Consider the following 23,215-nt stretch of genomic DNA (forward strand, 5'->3'; position numbering starts at 1 on the left):
CTTCTCTCCTTGACTAGTTTCCATCCGTTGCTTCTTGTCCTGCCTTCAGGTGCTTTGGAGAATAGCTTGACTCCCTCCTCTTTGTGGCAGCCCCTGAGATATTGGAACACTGCTATCGTGTCACCCCTCACCTTTCTCTTCATTAAACTACACATACCCAATTCCAGCAAACGTTCCCTATACGTTTTAGCCTCCAGTCCCCCAATCATCTTTGATAAACCAAGATAAACCAAGCAGGAAAGATTGGGCCAAGGAGAAGAAAGCTCCCTCAGAAATGGTCTTGTATAAAATTTAACTCAAAAGTAGAAAGAGTCACTTGCTTGGGATGGCACGGCTTCAAAGATTGCCTAATGCCCACTATACCTTTCTGTCACCCAACAACCCAGGGGTTATTAAAAATTAATCGAAGAAACCTCCAAGCCTAAATTCTTCTTTGATGCTTGGTGTGCATCTGTGGAGCCTTTCACACCTGACGTTTCCCAAATTATTATTTCTTCCTACAAATTTAACATGGATTCAGCATCCCCGTGTTAACTCTTAAACTTTTTCAATGGACTCTTAACATCGCAGGCAAAGAGGCCCAGTTATTCAGCCTCCGGCACCTGTTCCAAATTTTCTTTGTCACCATTTCAGATCCAGGTTTCCCCTTTTGTCTTCACTGCCACAGAATTAATTTACACGTGTTGAAGAAAATAGCCACAATCTAAGCTTGAGCAATTAGTGTTAAATGAGGAATGCTGAATTTGCCATCCTCACTAGTGAAATCCGGCTATTACAAAAGAAGCAGCTGTTATGCTTAATGAAAACATTCAGCCCTTTTCTCTGAAATAGCAGAATAATGATGTGTGGGGTTTATTTTCCAAATGGATAAAAAGAGAGCTGATGAAATCTCACCTTTTCTTCTTTTTTTTTCTTTTAAAAGGAGTTTGCATTCCTAGGCAACAAGAGACTATCACATATGGATGCAAACAAGGAGCCCCTGAAACTGTTTCATGGGGAAATTAAATTTGAAGATAGGCTTGCATTTATTTGGCATCTCTTCCCCCCCTCCCAGGAATACAGTGTGAATGCAGGCTGGAGGGGCAACTGGATTGATGGGGGGAATTGATTTTCTTGGCAGAAATGGTTTGCATGCATCATCTCACAAGGCCTGGCCTACTATTAGCAAAGTAGTAGTTGTTTTAAGATGTCATAAAATGGCAGCAAGTGTTATTTTTAACAGATTGGAACTTACAGGTGAAGGAACCAGTTTCAAGGCATTGCTCCATTCAACACATCTCCAAAGCAAAGTAGTTTTTCAAAAAGATTAGAATAGCAGCCCCAAAGGTGCTTTTCCATAAGATAACTGAACTTTCTTGGTTTTTTCCTTGAAATCATTTTGCTTCTCATCCAAGAAGCTTCTTCAGTTTCTGATTGAATGGAGGGAAATGGGAGGATTTATATTCTTTGCAGTCATCTGATCATAAGAGCAAGTGCCTTGGTGGAGCAGTGGGCTAATGCCTCCTTAAGTAACACCAGCTGCCTGCAATTAGTGCAGGTTCGCATCCCACCAGGCTCAAGGTTGACTCAGCCTTCCATCCTTCCAAGGTAGGTAAAATGAGGACCCAGATTGTTGGGGGCAATAAGCTGACTTTGTAATAATGCCGCTTGGGGGGGGCGGCGAAAGCCCTAATAAGCAGGCATATACATACAATGAAGGCTATTGCTAAGCACTTTGATTTGTGCTTAGATTGTAAGCTGCCGAGTCTTCGGAGAAGGGCAGGATATAAATGGGATTAAAATAAATAAGTACTCAGACTAATCCCAAGAAGGTTCCATACCTATTTGCACTCTGTTTCAGGTAACCCTGAAGGTACAGATAAACCACAAAGTGGTCTCAACAACTCTCAGAGAGCTAATGACCAGCCCTCAGAGTGCTAATCACCAGATGACTGTTAAGAAATATAAAATGTTGCATTCCCCACAATTCAGCCAGAACTGAAGAAGCTTGGTTGGAGGTCATCTAGTCCAACTGCCTGCTCAGGCAGAAAACCCTATACCATTTTAGACAAATGGCTGTCCAGTCTCTTCTTAAAAACTTCCAGTGTTGGAGCATTCACAGCTTCTGGAGGGAGGTGGTTCCACTGATTAATTGTTCTAACTGTCAGGAAATTTCTCCTTAGTTCTAGGTTGCTTCTCTCTTTGGTTAGCTTCCATCAGTTGCTTCTTGTCCTGCCTTCAGGTGCTTGACTCCCTCTTCTTTGTGGCAGCTCCTGAGATATTGGAACACTGCTGTCATGTCACCCCTCGTCCTTCTCTTCATTAGACTAAAAAGTAAAGGTAAAGGTTCCCCCGCACATGCATGCTAGTCGTTTCCAACTCTAGGGGCCGGGGCTCATCTCCTTTTCAAAGCCGAAGAGCCAGCGCTTGTCCGAGGACGTCTCCGTGGTCATGTGGCCGGCATGACTAGACGCCAAAGGCGCACGGAACGCTGTTCCCTTCCCACCGTAGTGGTCCCTATTTTTCTACTTGCCTTTTTACGTGCTTTCTAACTGCTAGGTTGGCAGAAGCTGGGATGAGTAACAGGCGCTCACTCTGTTACACGGCACTCGGGATTCGACCCGCCAAACTGCCGAGCTTCTGATCGACAAGCTCAGCGTCCTAACCCACTGAGCCACCGCGTCCCTTTTCATTAGACTAGACATACCCAATTCCAGCAATTGTTCCTTATATGTTTTAGCCTCCAGTCCCCTGATCATCTTTGTTGCTCTTCTCTGTACTCTTTCCAGAATCTCAACGTCTTTTTTACATTGTGGTGACCAAAACTGGATGATTAAGAATCTCCACAGGCATTAGAATAGCACCCTGTTTGTTTCCTTCTTTAACATTCGGGATCAAAACATTTTAAAAACTGACTGATATCCCAGCAGTTAACACAGCCCAAGCTAATCCAAAAATGATTAAAAGTAGATTGAAACATATTTAGCCATGAAATATTGATACTACTCCAACAGGACCTGGATCAAACGAGCAAATGGGAAAAGGAAATGGAAATCTGAAAAGAGACTTTGTTACTAAAGAGGATGCAATGACTTGAACAATTTCTTAAAGTTTGATTTTTAAAACGGGGTTTTTTTTAGAGTGGGGAATATTTAAGAGTCATTTTTAAAAAGCATGACATATTTACCTTTCTCTTTTAAGCAAAGGCTCTACAGGAACATTGGCATAAATTTAGATTGAGAAAATGGTTGTCGGAGAAGAGCAAAGCTCCCCAATTCCCATGCTGATGCATATTTTTTTTGCCACTGCATCCTTGACAATCAATCAAGAGAAGGTTGCAAAGCAATGAAATACAGTGTGGTAAACAAGCAACCTGTTTAACAGATAGATAAAGTGATGTGGGGGACATTCCTGTTTACTCTGTAATACCCAAAAATACACTAGCCACAAGTTGAGTGTATTAGCTGCAGAGGTCTAGCAAGCTTGCGTTTTGTTATCTTTCAAAGCCAAATTAAGCATATTAACTGCAGTTTTGCCATTATCCTGCACAATTGCTGCTGATTTTTAAAAATGATAGTAGCATCAAGTAAGGAGTCCTATGTTAGGAACGGTCAGACCCATCAACTTGGTTTTACTCAGGTTTTCATTTTCACTGATCGGTCCATTTCAATTTCTCTTTGTTTCTCATTCTTTAGTTTATATATTCAATTTGGCTCATTCCTGTACCTGCTAATTGGTAGGTTGTTCCCTTAGCTGTTTCTTTTCCCTGTGTGTTTTCTTCCAGAAAGGGTGTGCTAAGAGAAGTGGGGGGAAAACATGCATTTTGAGCATATTCCTCCAAACATATTTTTGCCTGCAGTTAGGGATTTGTTTTTTAGCATTAGAAAGCAATTTTAAAATTGTAGAAATGCATAAATGTAGGGGCTTGGGGCCTAATTATCAGTTTTTGCAAACCGTTTTCTCTTGTACAATGCCGTGTTGCACACCAATTTCTTTAATGCAATGTTTTCCAAGCTTGGCAACATTTTAGATGTGTGGACTTCAAGTCCCACAACTCCTCAGCCAGCATGCTGGTTGGGAAATTCTGGGAGTTGAAGTTCACACATCTTAAATTTGTGTAGGAATCAAAGTAAGGAGAAGCTATTTCACCTTGTCCCGATGCCATCAGAAACATCCTTCATCTAAAAAAATGGTAGCTGTAGCCAGGAAGGGCTTTTGCACATCTTAAGGTTGTGCTTCAGTTGTGCCCATTCCTGGATCATGAGGCTTTGCTCACAGTTACTTATGCCTGTTGAAAGAACAATCTTCATCAGGGTCCAGTCCAAGGCAGGAATAAAGAACATAGAGACTGCTTTAGAAAGAAGGTTGCAATTTATTGAAGAGGAGAGCCAGACAGAAATATGGCTCTGGGAAAGCTGACCACATGTGTAGGAAGTGGGTTTTTATATCCTCTGAAGCCTTTTGTTCGGAGTTGTTCTTGTGGCATGAACTTTGACCTGAGTCTGAGTGTGCCTTTCTGGTATTCTGATGGTGGTGGGTTAATCTTATTATGTCCCAAAGGTCATATCCTGCTTCCCTGGGGCTGTCGCTAATGACTTGTATTTTTTGGTGTGAGGGATTGTTGATTCTAGGGATTTTTCTTTCAAATCCCAGCTTCCTGACTCCAATCTTTCTGACAAGATTATCACATCTGCATTTCTGCAGACCTGGTTTCTGTTTGGGGCAGAGAGACTTGGGGGGGGGGTTTCTGCCTTTAAAATCCTTTGGGGATTTTAATATTTCCAAAGATATTTCTTTCTGTGGGGGGGTGTGGTGTGTGACTTCCCACAGCCTCATGATCTCTCCTCTGCATTACTGCAATGTGCTCTACATGGGGCTGCCTGGAAGAGCATTTGGAAACTTCAGCTGGTGAAAAATGTAGTTGCACAGGTCATAAATAATGTCAGATATTTGACACATGTGACATCACTGCTTCATGAGCTGCATTGATTGCCAAGTGCAGCTCCAAGTGCTGGTTGCCAGTTTTAACGTCCCTGGTTACCTAAGGGAGAGGGGTCTCAGTGGCCTAGCAGTTAGATATTGAGTTTGTTGACTGGAAGGTTGTCATTTTGAGACCCAAGCTCCGTGTGACAGTGTGAGTTCCTGTTCTTGCCCCAGCTCCTGCCAACCTAGTAGATGAAAGTATGCAAATGCAAGCAGATAAATAGGTACCACTTCGGTGGGAAGATAACAGCATTCTGTATGCCTCATCATATAATCATGCTGGCCACATGACCACAGAAATGTCTTCAAACAATGCTGGCTCCCTCAGCTAGGAAACGGAGATGAGAACTGCCCCCTAGAGTCAGACAAGGGAAGCCTTTACTTTTACCTTTTTACCTAAGGGACCATATTCTCACAATCATTTCCAACCATGCAATTCAATCCAAGAGACTGGGCATTTTAAAGGTCCTGTCAGCCAAGGAATGCCAGCTGGGGGCCAGGAGACATTCCTTCTCTGCCCTATCCCCTGAGAATTAAAATAAGTGGAAAACTAGCTGGCATCTCAAATGAAGAGAAAATATATAACTTTTTTAATATCTTCATTTTGTCTATCACAGACTAATATATCACCTTGGTTAAATGTGTGTGGCTCCTCTTCTCGTGACTAAATGAACCACCGACAATCTCCTTTTCTGTATCAATTTAGAATTAACATATGATGCTGAATAATTAACTGGCGGGTCACTTGGCAATTTAGAGAGTGATTTATAACTATTTCCCTGAAATGTGTGAATGACAGTCATTTTAAGATTCTTTTGGTGTCACACAGAAAGGAGAGAGATACCAGTGATCTGTCCTAACAATTCTGTGACACATCTAAAAGAGGAAAAAGGGCTATCAGTTTGAATATATAAAGATATTCTAACCGCACTTTGGATAATACATGTTTATTACCAACAGTAATTCTAATAACCCTAGTGAAGAAATAACTCTTTTTTTAAAAAAATGAAGATGTTAACAGCAAATGTAAATTTTTCTTTAAAAAACTCTTTCATCCCTCTGGGAGACATTCTGCTCACTTAAGCAGCCTGACATCAGAGCCACATATTTTCTCAAATGAAACAGCAAGCCTTATTTTACGTCTAGATCAGGGGTGTCAAACTCTCAATGTCACGTGATGTGTCATGACGTATCGTGACTTTTTTCTCCATTGCCGGCAATGGGGTGGGCACGGTTTTGCCATGACACATCCAGCCGGCAGTTTGACATCCCTGGTCTAGATATCTGGATACAAGACTGCTTGGGAATTCTGGGAGTTGAAGTCCACACAGCTTAAAGTTGCTGAGGTTGAGAAACACTGACTTGGACTTTCTGACTTCCCAGATCTTCCAGTTGCTTCCTTCTCTTGCAAGACAGAAATTGAGAGGTAGAAGTTTGAATGTGGACAAGTCTTCACTAAAAGGTAAAGGTAAGGGTTCTCCCGCACATGTGTGCTAGTCGTTTCCGACTCTAGGGGCCGGTGCTCATCTCCGTTTCAAAGCCGAAGAGCCAGCGCTTGTCCGAGGACATCTCCGTGGTCATGTGGCCGGCATGACTAGACGCCAAAGGCGCACGGAATGCTGTTACCTTCCCACCGTAGTGGTCCCTATTTTTCTACTTGCATTTTTTACATGCTTTCGAACTGCTAAGTTGGCAGAAGCTGGGACGAGTAACAGGCGCTCACTCTGTTACGTGGCACTAGGGATTCGACCCGCCAAACTGCCGACTTTCTGATCAACAAGCTCAGCGTCCTAACCCACTGAGCCACCACGTCCCTTAAGTCTTCACTACACTTCCTTTATTGTCAAGAGCCAGTAAGGTCAGGGTAGTGGTCATCTTTCTGAAATGGACAGGGTAGACTCAAATCCTCAGATTTGGGTTTAATAAAGCCTTTTCTGATCTGGGCACCCACCAAATAAATGAACTTCAAGTTCACTTTGTGTGGACTTCAATTCCCAGAACCTGCAACAAAAACAATTTTTGCAGGAAATTCTGAGAATTGAGTGCATCTGTTTGAGGGATATCCATGCAGTTTTCTTCATAAGTCTTTTTTTTCAATTTTGTAATCTTAATTTAATCTTCCAGGTCTTTTGGAAGAGTATTTGGCTCCACTGACCTGCTTGGGGATCACAGATGAGCATGCAGCCTAGGGGTTGGTTACCGCCTTGGAAAAAAAATATGCTGCAATTTTTTTTAAAAAAACACCTACAGGTATTCCTCAACATAGAACCACACTGGGATCAGAATTTCCATCAAGACAGTTATTAAGTGCATCTTATCCAATTTTATTACCATTTTTGTTATTAAGTAAATCATGAGATTAAGCAAATCTGCTTCGCCCCATTGACTTTGCTAGTTGGAAGTCAGCTAGGAAGGTCACAAATGATGGTCACATGACCCTGGGATGCTGCAACAGTCTTAATACATGCCACTTATTGTAAAAAAAGATATTAAAACTTTAGAAAGAGTGCACAGAAGAACAACAATTATGATTAGGGAACTGAAGGCTAAAACATATGAAGAATGGTTGCAGGAATTGAGTATGTCTAGTTTAATGAAAAGAAAGATTAGGGGTGACATGATAGCAGTGTTCCAATATCTCAGGGGCTGCCACACCTCTGTACACCGCCCCGAGTCCCTCGGGAGAAGGGCGGTTTATAAAAACTAATAAATAAATAAATAAATAAATAAATAAATAAATAAATAAATAAAGAAGAGGGAGCCAAGCTATTCTCCGAAGCACCCGAAGGCAGGACAAGAAGCAACAGATGGAAAGTAATCAAGGAGAGAAGCAACCTAGAACTAAGGAGAAATTTCCTGACAATTAGAACAATTAATCAGTGGGACAACTTGCCTCCAGAAGTTGTGGTGCTCCAACATTGCAGACGTTTAAGGAGAGATTGGACAACCATTTGTCTGAAATGCTATAGAGTCTCCTGCTTGAGTAGAGGGTTGGACTAGAAGACCTCCATGGTCCCTTCCAACTCTGTTTTTCAGTTATTCTGTAATTGCCAAGCACCCAAATTTTGATCATATGACTGTGAAGATGCTGTGTTGGTCGTAAATGGGAGGGCAGATTTTAAGTTATTTTTTTCAATGCCTTGTAACTTTGAACAGTCATTAAACAAGTGATTGTAAGTCAAGTACCAGCTGTAGAAGAGGCACGATGAAAGAGGATAAAGTTGTATCGCACTTTGTTTAAAAGCTCCATGGAACAGATGGAAATATGTGCATACATTTGGCAACATATAGGACAAAACTACAAAAATAAGCTAAGTAGAGTTCTAAAAACAGCAAGAAATCCATAGCAACAGTTCAATAGTACAGTAAAGAGCACAAAGAAAGAGCAAATTAAAATACATCATTTGGGACACTAATTAAGCAATGCCCACTGAAATAAAATAGATGCTGTAAATTATTTGACTTCTCTGTTATGAATAATTGATTTTCTCTGTTTAATTCTCTGTTTAATCTAGTCTTTAATAACAATCTGATACTTAATAGTTCTTATTTTCTTGTAAGCACCTGTAGCTTCCCATTTAATGGCAAAGTCCGGATAGATTATGGATTACTAAACCCAAGAATTATCTGTGAGGACTTCCTCAATTTCTAGATCTTTTGACAGTCAAAGCAGATTTTACAGACTCACAAAATATGTAAACTAGCTTCATGCTTTCTGCATGAGACAATTCGTAGCATAATTTAAGTAGAAAAAGTGCAGTTTAGATCTAAATTTCCTTGATCAATTTTCAATGCCTCATCAGTTTACTTATGCCAAAAAGACTGCTTTCCTCTTCCATTCCTGGGTTCAGAACTATTCCCAATAGCCTTCAAGTTCAACCTCTGTCTTTCAAAAGCCAACAGGGTTTGCAGTTACAGTATGAGCTGTCAGTGCAAAAATCTGAAGTGCCAAGGAAAATTTATAGGTGACATAAAAATGTATGGGATTTAATATCAGATTAAATAGGGCAAGGAATAAACTGCTTAAAACCCATTATCTGTTTACATATTTCATGCCATTTATAACCCCCCCAAAAAAAAATTGCTTAATTTTTTTATGTTTTGAGAGAGCTTCAATAGCACTTAGAACCTGGCACCAAGCAGGTATTCTATGGGAAAGGGACAACCTTCACCACAAAACATCTGTTTCAATTGGCAGGAGGTATCTGAAGCCTGAAACAACCTCCGGGGCAAAGTAAAATATCTGTGTCAACTGAGACATTTGATTCAGGCTACCAACCAGCAAAAAGAGGGATGCGGTGGCTCAGTGGGTTAGGACGCTGAACTTGTCAATCAGAAGGTCGGCAGTTTGGTGGGTCGAATCCCGAGTGCTGCATAGCAGAGTGAGCGCCTGTTACTCGTCCCAGCTTCTGCTAACCTAGCAGTTCGAAAGCACGTAAAAAATGCAAGTAGAAAAATAGGGACCACTACGGTGGGAAGGTAACAGCGTTCCGTGCGCCTTTGGCATCTAGTCATGCCGGCCACATGACCATGGAGACATCCTCGGACAAGCGCTGGCTCCTCAGCTTTGAAACAGAGATGAGCACCCACCCCTAGAGTCAGAAACAACTAGCACGCATGTGCGGGGGAACCTTTACCTTTACCTTACCAACCAGCAACCTTGGTTTAATTGCCAAGTCTTGGCCTCTTGAGTGAGCAACATGCTTGAGTTTGTATGAGAGATTGTACAAACTCAGGGCCTAACCCTAGCACCATTTCCCCCCTTTTCCCTCACAACCTCCAATAAGGCACAATATTAAAAACTGATTAAAAATGTCTTACAAATAGAACTCACAAAAGCTGGCTGAGGGGAGAAATCTTGATTCTTTTTCTGAAGTAGAAAGAGAAGGTGCAAAGAGAGGAGTCAAAGTCAAGAAGGCACCTGCTGTGATATGAGCAAAGCCTCACCTCTTTTTCCTGTGGTGTGCTATACATACAAATAGGCATAGATATGGCTGTATGCTCATAGGGTCTCTCTTGACTTCTTCATCAGCGTGGACACCCGCACCTGGGACGTGCATTCCATGGAGGGGTGGGGGGTTTTTAAGGCCTTCTAATGCATGCTTGGCCACTCAGTTTCTGAACGCATCGGCTTCCCTTAACATCTGGAAAGAATTAAAATTCCCATTTCTAACATGCCAGCTTTAATGTCCATGAGTTATCTGAGATTTGGTTTGGAAATAAGGGATTGCTTGCTGTTATCCCCTGCATTTCAGAGCTTAGTGGTGATTTGAACCAGACCATTCCCGCTTAATTCATCATTGTAAGTACAACATCCTAATGGCTCTTATGCTGTGCTCAACAGCTTTTTCCAACTTTCTCTCCTTCGTCAATATATCTATACTTCTTATATCCAGGGCTTTTTTTTTGTCATAGAACGCACTGGAATGGAGTTCCGGCACCTTTATTTGACGGATTTTCCAAAGTTGCCTTGAGCAAAATCCTAGTCTTTTAGATACACTAAAAATTGAAGGTTTTTTTTTCAACTACAAAGGTAAACCTTGTAGGGTAGGCAAGGTGGATTGTATGATGTGTATGAGTTCTGGCACCATTTTTTTTTTACAAAAAAAGCACTGCTTATATCAAATATATATACATGCTGTTTATCACCAAAGCAGTGTAGAGCCTCATAAGGTTAAATGACTTCTTAAGGATTTGATCTTTACAACTTTAGGTACCATTTCTTGAGGGGGGGGGTCCTTGATGCTCTCTGAGCTTGGTTGTTTTCTTGCAGACATTTCATTACCTGAGTAGGTTACATTATCAGTGCTTGCACTGATGCATTTATGGTGTTATCTAGTTTGGATAATGAAACATCTACAAGAAAACGACCAAGCTCAGAGAGCACCAAGGACCCCTCATTTTAACCCTGAGTTACAAATAGTCTCTTTTATTGGTATTGTTTGTTGGGGATGGATATCTGTAACCCTAAACATGTAACCAGTTTAAAGGAACATGGGCTGTAAGAATGAACAACTTGTATTCTGGCATCCATGAAGAAAGTGACATGATACAATTGAGAAATGAACAAACAAAAAACTCAAATGAAATGTCACATGACCTTGCAAAACCTTCAATTTGTCATCAAAGTCATCCGATTTCATTTGATTTCAGTAGACATTTGGTTTTACTTCATTTGGAAGTACAAGGAAGATTTTTAGGATATTTATAAGTACCTTGGAGATTATATTCATGCATTGCTGGACAGTGAAGAGATGGAAAATGGTTTCCCCAATGAATGAGAGAAGACAGTATCAGCTGCTTAGATAAATGACTTGTTCCCTGTTCCTAGAACAATGTTAGATGACCTTTTCATTTCCAAGGCTTAGAGCAGACATGTCAAACTCACGACGTCATGTGACGTCATGCAACGTATCAGGATGGTTTTCCCATTGCCGGCAATGGGATGGGTGCGGCTTCTGGATGTTGCATCCGGCCCGCAGGCCGGCAGTTTTGACAACCCTGGCTTAGAGGGACTAATTTCTTGTTTGTTGAAGTGTTGAGGTTGATGCAAATTGGGAAAAATATATCACGGGCTTGGCTGCCGCCACTCTCTCCTTTCCTCAAAATGGTATAATCTCTATTGTCAAGCAATAATCTGTATTGCCAGCATCTGAAATATTGCAGTTGCTTTGGGAAAGAATCTGGAAAAAAAATGAATTTGGGAGCCCACGAGTCCGACTGGGGCACTTAACCGCATGAAAATAAAGCCAAATTGCACAGTGTAGCAACACTGGAAAATAAAAAGAAGGACATTGAGATAATGGAGTGGCCAAAGCATCGGATGAATAGGTGCCATCACTGGAAGGGCCTTGTCTGTTCTCATCCAGAGATATTCACCAGGGGATTGGACACACACAGCAAGGGTTTAAGGGCCAAAGGCCAGCATTTGCTTATCTTCAGCTTCATTTGAAGCCAGAACACTTTCAGCGGAAAGAGCTTGGCCTTTGTGACAGCAGCATTGGCAGGTGCAAGTGAAGACCTGTTTTCTGGTATCTCTTCCTTTGCTCTCTGCCAAATGCGTCTCTTTGAGCTGACATCCAGGTCTCACACTTTAAGTGCTTTTCCACAAAACAACAGCCTCAACCCTACAAAGAACCTGGCATTTCCTGTCATACTATAGTTCTGATGATGATTTTTTTTTCTTTCAAAGGCAGTCAAACTGGCAACTTTTTAAAAAAGGCCAAAAGACAGAAGGGCTGAGTTACGGTTACACTGTGTGCGTCTCTGTCTATTTTGTTCTTTCGATTTTTTTCCCATCTAATGCAGACTTTCTAAACCTGGTGACCTTTGAATGCACAAGGGCTACAAGCCCAGAACTCTGGAACCAGAATACTAACAGGGAGGGGATTTGGGGAAATGGAGCCCAAACTATCGTCTGTTACATGTGTTTGTGTGTATGGGCATCTCCCCTCTCTAGTCATGTGCTAATTGGTTATTTTTAGTTTAATTATATAAGTACCTCTCAGTCTTCATTTTAACAGATGAGACAAAAACACAAAAATAAATGGTTTTAAGTTTAGTTTAGTTTAGTTTTATTAAATTTTTATACCGTCCTTCTCCCGAAGAACTCAGGGCGGTGAACAGGGCATATAATAAAAATACAAAAGTACAAAAGTTAAAAAAGAATTAAATTAATGCCCAAAATAAAACAGTAAGAATATACAAATAATTAAAACCCTAAATTGACTCCCCATCAGGCCAGGCCAGCTTGTTCGAATAAGTAGGTCTTTAACCCGCGCCGGAAGGAGCAGAGATCCGGTGCCATCCGGAGCTCAACCGGCAGTTGATTCCACAGAGCCGGGGCGCCCACAGAGAAGGCCCTCCCCCTGGGGGCCACCAGCCGGCATTCTCTGACCGGAGGCACCCTGAGGAGGCCCTCTCTGTGGGAACGCACAGGGCAGAGGGGAGTTGATGCCGGCAGCAGGTGGTCCCCGAGGTATTCCGGACCCATGCCATGTAAGGACTTAAAAACCATCACTAAGACCTTGAACCTCACCCGGAAGACAACTGGCAACCAATGCAGTTCGCGGAGCAAAGGTGTAACATGGGAGTACCGGGAAACTCCCAAGACAACTCTCGCGGCCGCATGTGGGTCCCTAAGCAGATAAATTTAGAGGAAGGGTTAAGATAGTCAAGATGGGAGTAGCAACCATAAAATAAAAGCCCCACCGTTTTTAATGTAAATTCAGGATCACCACAACCCCAAACATCCTTGGTCTCTAACATTATAATCTTTCAAGGGCTCTATTCTGGTGCCAATAAATGAAAAGGTTATAAGATGGCTAATAAATCCATTTCTTTCCTATGATCAGGCTGAGCAAATCATGTTATGAATCAAGAATACAAGAGTTGGGCCATTCTATATTATTCATTTCACCTTTCCGGAAAGATTGTAGAATTAAAGTTTAAGGCTTGGTATAAGACCACACTTGGAATATTTCATTCCGCTTTGGTCGCCGTGATATCAAAAAGATGTCCAGACTCTAAAACAGGGGTCTTCAAACTTAGCCCTTTTATGACTTGTGGACTTCAACTCCCAGAATTCCTCAGCTAGGCATGCTGGCTGAGGAATTCTGGGAGTTGAAGTCCACAAGTCATAAAAGGGCCAAGTTTGGAGACCCCTGCCCTAGAAAGATGCAGAGAAGAGCAACAAAGATGGTTAAAGGACTGAAGGCTAAAACATGAAGAATGGTTGGAGAAATTGGGTATGTCTAATTTAATGCAAACAAGGACTAGGTTGACATGATAGCAATATTTGAGGGGTTTCCACAAAGAAGAGGGGGTTCTGAAGGCAGAACAAGAAGTAATGGATAGAAGCTAATCAAGGAGAGAAGCAACCTAGAACTAAGGAAAAATTTCCTACCAGTGAAAACAATTAACCAGTGGAAGAGATTACCTTCAGAAGTTGTGTGTACTTCATCACTGGAAGTTGTTAGGAAGAGACAAGATTGTCACTTGTCTGAAATGGTATGAGGTTGGACTAGAAGACCTCCAACTCTGTTATTCCATTTATAAATGTTTTGCTTTGAAGCATGCAAATGTCCTATTTTGTTTATGGACAAAGCATCAGAAAAACTTTAAAAATTAGATGGGACATAAGGCCTTGTAGACATTAAAAAAATACTATGACATGGCCCAGTATTACAAGATGGAAGCAATATCATCCTGTTCCAGCTTCCTTACTAGCATATTACAAAACTGCATTTGTCTTCAGTTTAAAAATACGACCCAATTCAGAGCTCTACCCATTTGCTTCAGCTGCAAAGGGACAAAGTGGTATTCAAAATAGGAAGAGCAAATTCTTCAGTTGAAGCACAAAGCTTAGGAGGTTTGAAGGAAGAGACTGAGTGAGGAAATACAGTAATGCTATAACCCAAGTAAGAAAGATAGAGTACAAGAAATATTGTTGCTACTTGGAGGGGGCTGGACTACTGTTCCCATCATCCATAATAGATGGAAAGGATCGGAGTTGCAGTCCGGAGGCCCAAATATGGCAGCCATTGCTAATGATAAGGCAATAAGAAAGAAGTATTAAGAAAATGGCACAGGAAGAAATGAAAATTACCAACAGTCCCCCCTCCCATTTGTTTCTCAAAATAGTCCCTTAAAATCATCCATCTAGCTGCCCAACATGACTTTGAATTAACTTACTTTGGAATTCAGACAGGTAGATCCTGCGTTCCAATGTGGACTTCTGGGCTTTCTTCTACAGATGGGTGCATTTTTTTCAGACACACGTGTGCAGTTCAATTACAATACAGCCAAAATGTTGGATGGTTACAAGGATTGTTTTGCTCTAAAGAGGTGGTGCAAATTGTCTATTCTGCAAAGCTAGTCTAGTATCACCAGATATTAGTCCACCTGAATGGACTCACAGCCGAACTCCTGTCTTCCTTCCAGGATAACACAACATTATACCTCGTCTCACAAAGAGGGACATTGTGGGTCCCACCCTCATGATCTGAGGCTTTCAGTGTGAATAATGCAGCAATGGAAATGGAGAGGACAATCACTGCACCTCAGTTTCCATTCCAGTACCTCAAAGAAAAGTGGTGATTTCATACATTGTGAGCCATCCAGGTTCTTAAATGAGATGTGCAGCCATACATATTGAATAAATCATAATAATGTTTTTTACAGTTTTGGTGAGTTGTTTCCGATGATGAAAAGGAGGGAATAGATCCAGGAGCTTCTAATAATTCCTGAAAGGCTAGTTCCAGCAGTAACTCTACTCTGGTTGAAGCAAATCCAGAAAGTTCCACAAGTCCTTGTCTGAACTCACTAAGAGCTTCTCGGACTTTGAGGTTCACCAACCCTGTCCCAAGCAGTGGCATACATTAAAAATACAGCCACAGAGAATTGAGCTCCACAGGTCAGATAGATTGGCCAAGAACCAGGCTGGCAGGAGAGCAGGCTCTAATGAGTAGTGTACCTTGGCTGTGCATCTGGTGGCTCAGCATGACTTATTTATTGGCCTCACTCCGAACAACTTTTCAAGCCTCAGCTCTGCCATGTTTATCTTGTTGGGCCATGATTCCACCTCGCTGTGTCTCTTGGATTTGTCATTTGTTCATCAGATTCCTGGTCCCAACTCATGACAAGCCTTGATTGCTTTACAGCTATAGGACTCTTTGCTTCTGAACATTCTACCTAAGTTTGCATGTCTCTGATTGTGGCAGGTATCCAGCTTCCTATCTTGTGGCAGGCAGGCAGCAATGTAAGCACAGAAAAGATGTAGCCACTGGGAAGAACTACGGGTTCAAGGGCCTTACCTGAAAACATGTAGTACTGGTAGAATAGACATATGGTTTTCAAAGAAATAGGGCAACTTTTGGCAGGAACAATTGGGCAGCCAAGTTCATTTTTCTTAGATGCTAAAGACACTATACTCAACCATTTTATCAAATGTACCAAATGTACAGGTATAGTATAGGAGGTACCTTGCTCAATAGTAGTAATTGTGAGAGGGATCTTGGAGTCCTAGTGGACAATCACTTAAATATGAACCAGCAGTGTGCTGCAGCTGCCAAAAAAAGCCAACACAGTGCTAGGCTGCATTAACAGAGGGATAGAAACAAGATCACATGAAGTACTAATACCACTTTACAATGTCTTGGTAAGGCCACACTTGGAATACTGCATCCAATTTTGTTCACCACAAAAAAAAAGATGTTGAGGCTCAGTACAGAGAAGAGCAACAAAGATGATTAAGGGACTGGAGGCTGAAAAATATAAGGAACAGTTGGTGGAATTGGGTATGAAGAGAAGGACGAGGGGGGACATGATAGCAGTGTTCCAATATCTCAGAGGCTGCCACAAAGAAGAGGGAGCCAAGCTATTCTCCAAAGCACCTGAAGGCAGGACAAGAAGCAATGGAAACTAACCAAAGAGAGAAGCAACCTGGAACTAAAGAGAAACTTCCTGACAGAACAATTAACCAGTGAAACAACCTGCCTCCAGAAGTGGTGAATGCTCCAACACTGAAAGTTTTTAAGAAGAGACTGGATAGCTGTTTGTCTGAAATGGTATAGGGTTTCCTGCCTGAGCAGGGGGTTGGACTAGATGACCTCCAAGGTCCCTTCCAACACTATATTTATTATTATTATTATTATTATTATTATTATTATTATTATTATTATTATTATTATTATTAACAGTAGAATTGAAAAAATCTCTGCCTTTAGGTGAATGGCATTGTCTCTCCACCTTGAACATGATGTGTCCATGATGTGAATTGGTTCTTTATCCAGGTGAAATGCAGCTCTCTCAAACAAACAGTGTGAGAGAGCTGCATTTTACCTGGATAAAAAACCAATTCACATCATGGACACAGTGTGATGTTCAAGGTGGAGAGACAATGCCATTCACCTCTCTGAAGTGTTTTGCAGTACTCTAAGGCCTTGACCGAGGGGGCATGACGGATCAGTGGTTAAAGACGCTAAACCTGTCAGCTGGAAAGCTGATAGCCCTGGTTCAAGACCTAAGCATTATGCAATGGAGTGAGCTCCCGTTACCTGCCCCAGCTCCTGTCAACCTAGCAGTTCAAAAGCATGCAAATGTGAGTAGATACATAGGTTCCACTTTGGTGGGAAGGTAACAGTGTTCCATGTGCCTTGGCAGATGGTCATGCTGGCCACATGACCACGGAAATGTCTTTGGACAACATTGGCTCCATCAGTTAAAACGTAGAGATTAACACCACCCCCTAGTTCATGGGTGTCAAACTGCCGGCCCACGGGCCAGTTTCATCATACCGAAGCCACATCCACCCCATTGCCGGCAATGCAAAAAGAGTCACGATACGTCGCAACATGTCACGTGATGTGGCAAGTTTGACACCCGTGCCCTAGAGTCAGACATGACTGGACAGGGGAAACCTTTATCTTTACCTAAGGCTTTGACCACTGATTGCTGTAGGCAAAAGAGATTTTAGTGCTTGTCCTATGCATATCTTACTCTTCTAGGACTTCCTGTAATTGCCCTGGAAGAGTCTGAAGAAGCTTCTGGAACTATAGCATGAAGCCCCTCAGTACATCAACTCAAGTTTATTTTTAGAAATAAGCATACATGTTGCACCAGAAAGCAGCTTCAAATGGATGGATGCTTTTCGCAAATTTTCATGAAAGCAAAGCATCTCCTTGAAGTTTTCTACAGTATGAGTGTGTGTGTGTGTGTGTGTGTGTGTGTGTGTGTGTGTGTGTGTGTGTTTGTGTGTGTGTGTGTGAGAGAGAGAGAGAGAGAGAGAGAGAGAGAGAGAGAGTTGGCAGCAAACAACTCAGTTCATCAAAGTCTAATACAAATAAAAAATGTTTTAATTTGCATTTAGAATGATAAGCAAGCAACAAATTAATGTTTTGGACAGTTTAAAAGGAATTCTGCCTAATCTCTTATAAGGAAGGAGGGATATCAGGAGCGGAACCTGATGGAAATTTTAACCAAATAGGTGGTTTTACATGGGGGAAACTGGCTCTTAATACCGAATACATATTAAAAAACCATGGAACAAACAGCACTATTTTCAAAATGCATTTCATAGCAGTCTGAAATACAACATTGTTGAAAATATTTTTGCAAACCCTTTTTTTTTCCCCTATGTCTTCAGTGGTAAACAAACTTCAAACTGATTCACATATTATATGAATCTGTGGTAACACAGACAAGCAAGTTCATGCACAAAATATGGCTATACCAGACTGATTGCAGACTTATTCATTAATTGAATTTAATGTATTTACTTTAAGGAAAGGAATTGAGAGTTTACAGTCCAGTAGGAAAAAGAAGCATGAAAGTGCTGCTGTCTGGTAAATAATTAATTGCAAATTCTCAGCTATCTTGAGGTTCCTTTAGTAGCCGTTTGCATTTGTGAGGATGGTGATGCCCATGAATAAACATGAATGATAAATATATAAATCTATATAAATGCATGTGTTATTTATGAAGAGCACCTGGATGCAGCTCTCTGTCTCAAAGCTGTTCATGAAATAGGTGGAGTAAAGAAAAAGATAGGCATTTAAATATGCCCCTTATTAAAATAATCATTGACTTGTTCTTGGGCAAGATGGATGACATCTGCAAGAATCGTTGTTTTGCATCTTCTACTCTTTTATTGAACTCTTTGGTGAAAGATGTTTCTCAGGAAAATGTATTTATTTAGAACTTCATCCTGATTTAATAGGGGGGGAAAATGGTTCTTGCCAGGGCAGGAAGAAACACACATTTTTCTCCCTACATTTTAATTCTATAAGTACAGCTCTTCCACCAGTATTTTCTTCTTATCAAGAAAACTTGCGTAAGATTAATTTTCTCAGCATGTCTTCCTTTTAAAGTGGCTGTTTTTCAATGTCATTTAAAGATAGCATTCTGATCAATTCTCCGTGGGCGTGTGCACCAGCCGAATGAAGGCGCCCATATCAGTCTGTCCCACTTCAGGAAAACAATAATTGCTGCTGGGAAGAGGAGGCAAAAGGGGTCATTATCTAGCACACACAAACATCTGTATACCAAAGTATGTGTACAAACACTCACGTGTGTTAACGATTTGTCAAGAGGGGAAACGTAACTTTTGGTAAGGGAGAAGATGCCATCCCTGCTCAGGGAATGTTATGATTAAACAGCAGCCAGTCAAAGTGGTTAATTCATAAAGAAAAGCTGAGGATCTACACAGGTTCTTGTAACGTGATTGATCGATCATATGCCATCAAGTCACTGTTGACTCTTAGCAACCACATAGATTTTTTTTTCCACATGAACGTACCTGTTTTGTCTGTGGAGATTCTCAGTCATCCGTGTCATAGTTGTCTCAAAGGTGCTTTTTCAAAAGGCAACTGAACTAATTTTGTTTTTCATTGAGAAGGAAGAAGAAGACATTTCACTTCTCATTCAAGGAGCTTCATCAGTTGTGACTGATGGTAGGGGGATGGAAGGATAGGTTCTGAGGGGGAGGGAAAGGATTGTAATTTTTGCAGTCATCTGGTTGTTAGCACTCTGGGACCATTGAGGCCACTTGGGGGTTTATCTGTGCCCTGTTATACCTATCATATCCACCTTGTTATATCTGTGCCCTGTTGTAATATACCTGCTATCTCACAGGTCTGCAACCTGCGGCTCCGGAGCCGCATGCGGCTCTTTCAGCCGTCTCTTGCGGCTCCCAGTCCTCTGCCATGTGCAGTTCAAAAAAAAATGTGGGACTAAAAAGTTCAACCAATCAATTCAAATATGCAGGATAGGTGCATATCTCGCCTTGGCTCCACTCTTCAGTCAAACCCTGTTCTGTGCATGCGCGCATGTGCACACATTTTTTGCGGCTCCCAGTTTTTCCTTTTGTGAGGGAACCGGTTCCGAGTGGCTCTTTCACTGTTTCAGGTTGCTGACCCCTGTGCTATCTCATAGAAGGCAGCATCTAGTAACTCATACACCTGTTTCAGGTATGTTCAATGGTACTGGGCCTTAAAAAAAAGTATCCAAATGGCTATATAAATAGTTTCTGCACATAGAATTGCATGGAATAACATTTTGTCTTTCTCTGTTAGATAATAAAACATCTTGGGCCAAGCTGAAATGGAATCTGTTATAGTGACTTCATCTCAGCTGCAATCCCCCAAAATGTCTGGAGAGAAATAAAATATCTTAATTGTCTCACACCAGCAAATACCATTAAGATGGATATAGAGGTTGCCAATCAGGTTTTTTTTAATCCCATTTATATCCCGCCCTTCTCCAAAGACTCAGGGCGGCTTACAATCTAAAGCACAAATCAATGTGCTTAGCAATAGCCTTCATAAACATACCCCAGTTGTTATTGAATCTTTTTTCTGGATTCATACAATAAATTGAACTGAAATAATCAAACAGGTTGGATACTTACATAATGTTAAACTACAAAAATAACCCAATTAAGGTTAACACTAATCAAATTTAGCATGTTGAGTGGCTGCATTTTCTAAGTCATTAACCAACCTAGTTAAGTGTGGCGCTCTATAGCCCTGGAGAAACTACCTTCTCAAAGCAATATTATAATTCCTCTTATGGCTTAACCTCAGTTTGAATATCATTTATATTTTTAGATAAGGGAATATCAATTTGAATTTATGTAAGTAATATATATATAGTTGCATGGATGGAAAGGTAGACAGATAGTTATTCAGTTCAGAAAACAAAATTAATATGAGAGCCGAAGAAAATGCAATAGAGAAAAAAAATCTTGTCACTCAAAATAGCCTTCCCAGTAGCTTCTTCCAAATCTGGAGGAGGAGGAGGAGGAGGAGGAGGATAGTGGTGGTGATATCCATTCAGTCGTGTCTGACTTTTGGTGATTCTATGGGCCAGGTCTCTCCACATCTTCCAGTCTTGCACTATTTCTTTGAATTGTTCTATGTTATGGCTGGTGTCAGCTTTGATGGTGTCCAGCCACCATGTTCTTTGATGGCCTGGTTTCCTTTTCTCGCTAACTCTTCCAAATATATAATTGCTTTCTCCGGTGAATTCTCCCTCATAAAATGGCCAAAATAATTGAGACACAGTTTTGTGATTCTTTATGAATATCATTTCTATCAAACCCAAACAGCATGATCAATGTGTTGTGTTTAATTGTGTTGCCTATTTATTGCTTTATTGCCTTGATTTATAGGAGATTATTTTATTGTTGGTGATTGTGTTGAATTATTTTTAATTATAGTTAATTCATATTGTCCTTTTTTGATTATCCCTTGATGAATAATACAATGATGGTAGGAATTGACAAAAAAAACATGTTAAACACTTCAGGTTGAGCTTGAAATTGCAAACTGCTCCAGTGAACATGGTATCTTTTTTAAAACTTAAACGAAAGCAGTTGTTTAGCCATTCTGAAAAGGTCAGGATGTCAATTTAATTTCCAGTGACAACTTCCAATGAAAAGAACCATATTAAAAGAGATGCAGCATACGTCCAGTTTGATTTTTCTATCATACGGGCTCAGTTTTCTTCTATAAATGAAATTAGGCATTACATCTTCAGACCTTGGTGCCATCTGGAAAATGGGTGGAAACCTAGCTCCTGAAACACTGTATGCCTCTGAGATAGAATTTTGCTTCTCAGAAATGGTACCCTTTTTTTAAAAAAAAAAGACATTTTGAAGAAAAAGCAATGCTTTTAACAAAAAACACCACAAACAGTGGTGGGTGCCACATTTTTTTTTCTTTTTGACAGCCCTTCTGTTTTTATGTTTGTCCCCAGGTTGGAATTATAGAAGACTTCCTATACCAATTAGAAGATAGTTTCTTAAAAACCAAGAAACTCAGAACAGCAAGACGACAGAAAATGAAAATGAAGCGGCTTCAAAGCGAACAGCCATGCTAGGCCTACTAAGAAGAGGCTCATATCCTGTGCCAGAAATGGCAAGAGAGGACATTTTTACTACAGGAATTTGACAATGCAGGCTGGCCTTCAAATTAATGAGATGTCCCTTCCGTACAACTCATCTTAGCAACCAGCTTCTGCACTTCATTAGTCTCATCAGACAGGAATAAATATTCATGAGATGCTTAACAGGGTTTTGTGGTCTTATTTATTCATACCCACTCAGGAATTTCAGTCACTACTGCATACCTTGTTTTGGGCACAACACAGTCAGTGCACTTTGGGCTGATCTTTTCCATTCATAACACAAATCTTTTTCTGGAGCAGATCCTGCTGGACAGTGTGTCATGTTTCTTTTCAGTCAATTCAGGACTATACAGAGGGTAATCTCTTTCAGAGAAATTTCAGAGACTTAATTGTGATGTGCATGAACATATAAAAAGGCTGTAGGTCTTTGACCATTACTGACTTGGATGGGCAACATATGAATCACCAAACTGAATGCAGCCTACTGAATATCTATGGTGATCCATCAAGTATGTTCACAATCATAAGACCACACACACACCACACACTTGGAATACCGCATCCAGTTCTGGTTACCACGATACAAAAAAGATGTTGAGACTGTAGAAAGAGTGCAGAGAAGAGCAACAGAAATGATAAATGTTCTGGAGGCTAAACCATAGGATGAACGATTGAGGGAACTAAATGTGTCTAGTCTACTAAAGAGAAGGACTAGGGGTGATAGGATAGCACTCTTCCAGTACTTGAGGGGCGGACACAGAAAAGAAGGGGATCAACCTATTCTTCAAAGCACCTGGGGGCAGGATAAGATAGAAGATCATTAAAGATATATCCAATCTAAAATTAAGGAGAAATTTTCTGACAGAACAAGCAGTTGAGCAGCTAACATCTGGAATTTGTAGCTGCTCCATCACTGGAGGTATAGGATCTCCTGCTTTGAGTGATTGTTGGACTAGAAGACCTCCAAGGTCCGTTCCAACCCTATTATTATATGTTCTACAAGAAATAAAACTTGCTAATACTTTGTTAAGCCACTGTATTAGTGGCAACTATAGTAACATTGGAAGAATAGGTAAAAATTCTGATGACAATGAAGTGATTCTGGAGAGCTAAACACACACAAAAAGATGTTACACTTCCAAGACTTTTTCTACTGGCTGTTAATCCAATGCGTACACATTCAAAACCTTACAGTAGTCCTACTGCCAAAATTAGTTGCAAGAAGCAAATGACCAAATGGAGCCTTCTATCTATTCTGTATTTAGTGGCAAAGTAAATCATATTCTGTCCTCTGATAGGGAGTAAATCATTAGAGGGTTATTAATCCTACCTTTAGAACTGCCACTCA

At 40.9% G+C, this 23,215-nt stretch overlaps 1 protein-coding gene across 1 annotated transcript in view; it reads left to right on the forward strand.

The window, feature by feature from the left end:
* SPATA16 (spermatogenesis associated 16) overlaps window positions 1-21,840 on the forward strand; it is a gene marked incomplete at both ends in the record, with an annotated part of 174,975 nt that extends 153,135 nt beyond the window's left edge. The window contains one exon of the mRNA XM_083364870.1: window positions 21,718-21,840. Coding sequence (XP_083220996.1) covers window positions 21,718-21,840 — 123 coding nt within the window. The remainder of the gene's footprint in view (window positions 1-21,717) is intronic.
* Window positions 21,841-23,215: the final 1,375 nt, after the last annotated feature.

This window comes from Vipera ursinii, assembly GCF_947247035.1.
Source record: "Vipera ursinii genome assembly, chromosome: 5".
Taxonomy (NCBI): Eukaryota; Metazoa; Chordata; class Lepidosauria; order Squamata; family Viperidae; genus Vipera; species Vipera ursinii.